The following is a 2,392-nucleotide window of genomic DNA, read 5'->3' on the forward strand; positions in this document are numbered from 1 at the left end:
TGTGACTGAAATTCAAATATAATACATTCCAGCTGAAATTAAATGTTTTTTAATAATTATTTTAGGTATAAAAGTATCATCTTAATTACTTTTACAAGTGACTCCAGCATCTTGTTGATGGCTACAGTTGTTTATTCCCCATCCGTTTGAAGAACAGTTTTTCAGTTTGGATTCATTTCCTATACACTGTACATCATCCATCCATATCTGTCCTGATCCTGGTCCAAAATAAGCAGCGCTCTTTGCCTCTGTAGCATCTCCACATCCCGTCTCTCTACACACCACTGCAGCGTCTGTTAGATCCCAGCCGTCATCACACACGGTTCCCCATGTTCCATTATGAAGAACCTCCACTCGTCCAGAACAAATGTCATTGCCATTCACTAACCTGACAGCTAATATCCACACAAATAATAGAAAGACACAAGTTATTGTTGTATGTTTATCCCCAATATGTTTATACACTTTATTGTATCTTGTAATTGAAAAGGGACAGTGATATATGACATTTGAAAGATATTCCTAGTATTTCTTCTAGAAATGTAGAATATTTCATCTGTCAACTGACTCACAGCTGCAGATGACTCCAGCATCTTCAAAATGGCTGCAGTCATTTATTCCGCTCGTCCTGCAGTTCATCAGTGAGGATTCAGTGCCAGCACAATTTACATCATCCATCCACATTGGTCCCGTTCCTTGTCCAAAAAAAGCTTCAATCTTAGCTTCGATCACCTTCCCACAGCCCAGTTCTCTACACACCACTGCAGCGTCTGTTAGATCCCAGCCATCATCACACACTGTTCCCCACTGATCTCCACGGAGAACCTCCACTCGTCCAGAACACTTGTCATCTCCATTCACCAACCTGACAGCTGTCATCCACCCATAATGTCAGTTCTACTGCGTTTATTTTGAAACAATATTTATTAATGAAATATCTGAATATTTTTGACTCACTCAGACAGATGACTCCAGCATCTTCTTGATGGTTACAGTTGTGTATTCCCCATGCATTTGAAGAACAGCTTTTCAGAGTAAATTCATTTCCAGTACATAGTACATCATCCATCCATATCTGTCCTGATCCTGGTCCAAAATAAGCTTGACTCTTGGCCTCGATCACATCTCCACAGCCCGTCTCTCTACACACCACTGCAGCGTCTGTTAGATCCCAGCCGTCATCACACACTGTTCCCCATATTCCATTGTGAAGAACCTCCACTCGTCCAGAACAAGAGTTGATGCCATTCACCAACCGAACAGCTGTTGTTCACACAAATAATATAAAAACAATGTTTTTTTTTATTTATGTACTTTACAATCTATTTATTTTTGCGGGGAAAGGGCATGGCATTTGGAATTCTTTCAATTCTTCCATTCAGCACATTCCATAAAAAGAAAATGCGCAATATTAAAACAATAGTTCAGTTCTATGATTGTTTTGACTCACTGTTGCAGATGACTCCAGCATCTTCATGATGTCCACAGTCATTGATGCCCCATCCATTTGTCCTGCAGTTCATCAGTGAGGATTCAGTGCCAGCGCAATTTACATCATCTAACAATATTGGTCCTGATCCTTGTCCAAAATAAGCAGCACTCTTTGCCTCTATAGCGTTCCCACAGCCCATCTCTCTACACACCACTGCAGCGTCTGTTAGATCCCAGTCATCATCACACACGGTTCCCCACTGACCGTCATGAAGAACCTCCACTCGTCCAGAACAAGAGTCTCCATTGACCAATCTGATTCCACTGGTGACAGTTATGGAGCCTGTACATGTTAGACCACCACATTCATTTTTATATGAGCCCTTACTTCAAAAGATATTGCTACAAGAGATACACAACAAAGTTTTGTGTCATTGTTTTAATGTCCTTACCAAAAAGCAGAAAGAGTTGAACGGACCACAACATATTGTGATATTTCGTATGATATTGGATATGAAATACTCCTCGGTTTATTGTCGGTTTATTGAATTTTCACACAAAGCATTTTAGCTTCATCTTGTGGCTTCTGCTATAAAGAAAAGTGCATACATTTTAAAGCCAATTCAATGAGTAAAAACATGAAAAATGGAGAATTTAANTTATAAGCGGTAAGCTTAAAAAACTGTCATGGATTTTTAGTGTGAAGTTTTATGTAAGTAATATTTAAACACACCTCCTATAATCTCAACTTAACAATACTTATTACAAAAATATTCATTATATTTATATGTTAATGTTTTAAGGTAATACCTGGATGGTCAAGCTGTAACATCTGACATGTTTTCCTGGATTCTACTGTACTGCACACATTAACAGTACTATTTTTAACGTGAACAACATGCAAATATCCCATTCGTACTTTCTTAAGAGAAATTCTGCAGAATGTCATTTGTTTAAAGGG

The 2,392-nt window shown here is 38.6% G+C and overlaps 1 protein-coding gene across 1 annotated transcript; it reads right to left on the reverse strand.

Annotated features, from left to right (window-relative positions):
* Positions 1–37: 37 nt before the first annotated feature.
* LOC122342398 (deleted in malignant brain tumors 1 protein-like) lies at positions 38–2,277 on the reverse strand. Its single transcript, XM_043236169.1, has 6 exons — positions 2,242–2,277; positions 1,884–2,020; positions 1,451–1,774; positions 958–1,263; positions 573–872; positions 38–395 (listed from the first exon to the last, which is right to left on the reverse strand). Exons 2-6 carry the CDS (start codon positions 1,915–1,917, stop codon positions 82–84), a joined length of 1,278 nt encoding a protein of 425 aa, XP_043092104.1. The 5' UTR covers positions 1,918–2,020; positions 2,242–2,277; the 3' UTR covers positions 38–81.
* Positions 2,278–2,392: the final 115 nt, after the last annotated feature.

This window comes from Puntigrus tetrazona, chromosome 4 (genome assembly GCF_018831695.1).
Source record: "Puntigrus tetrazona isolate hp1 chromosome 4, ASM1883169v1, whole genome shotgun sequence".
NCBI lineage: Eukaryota > Metazoa > Chordata > Actinopteri > Cypriniformes > Cyprinidae > Puntigrus > Puntigrus tetrazona.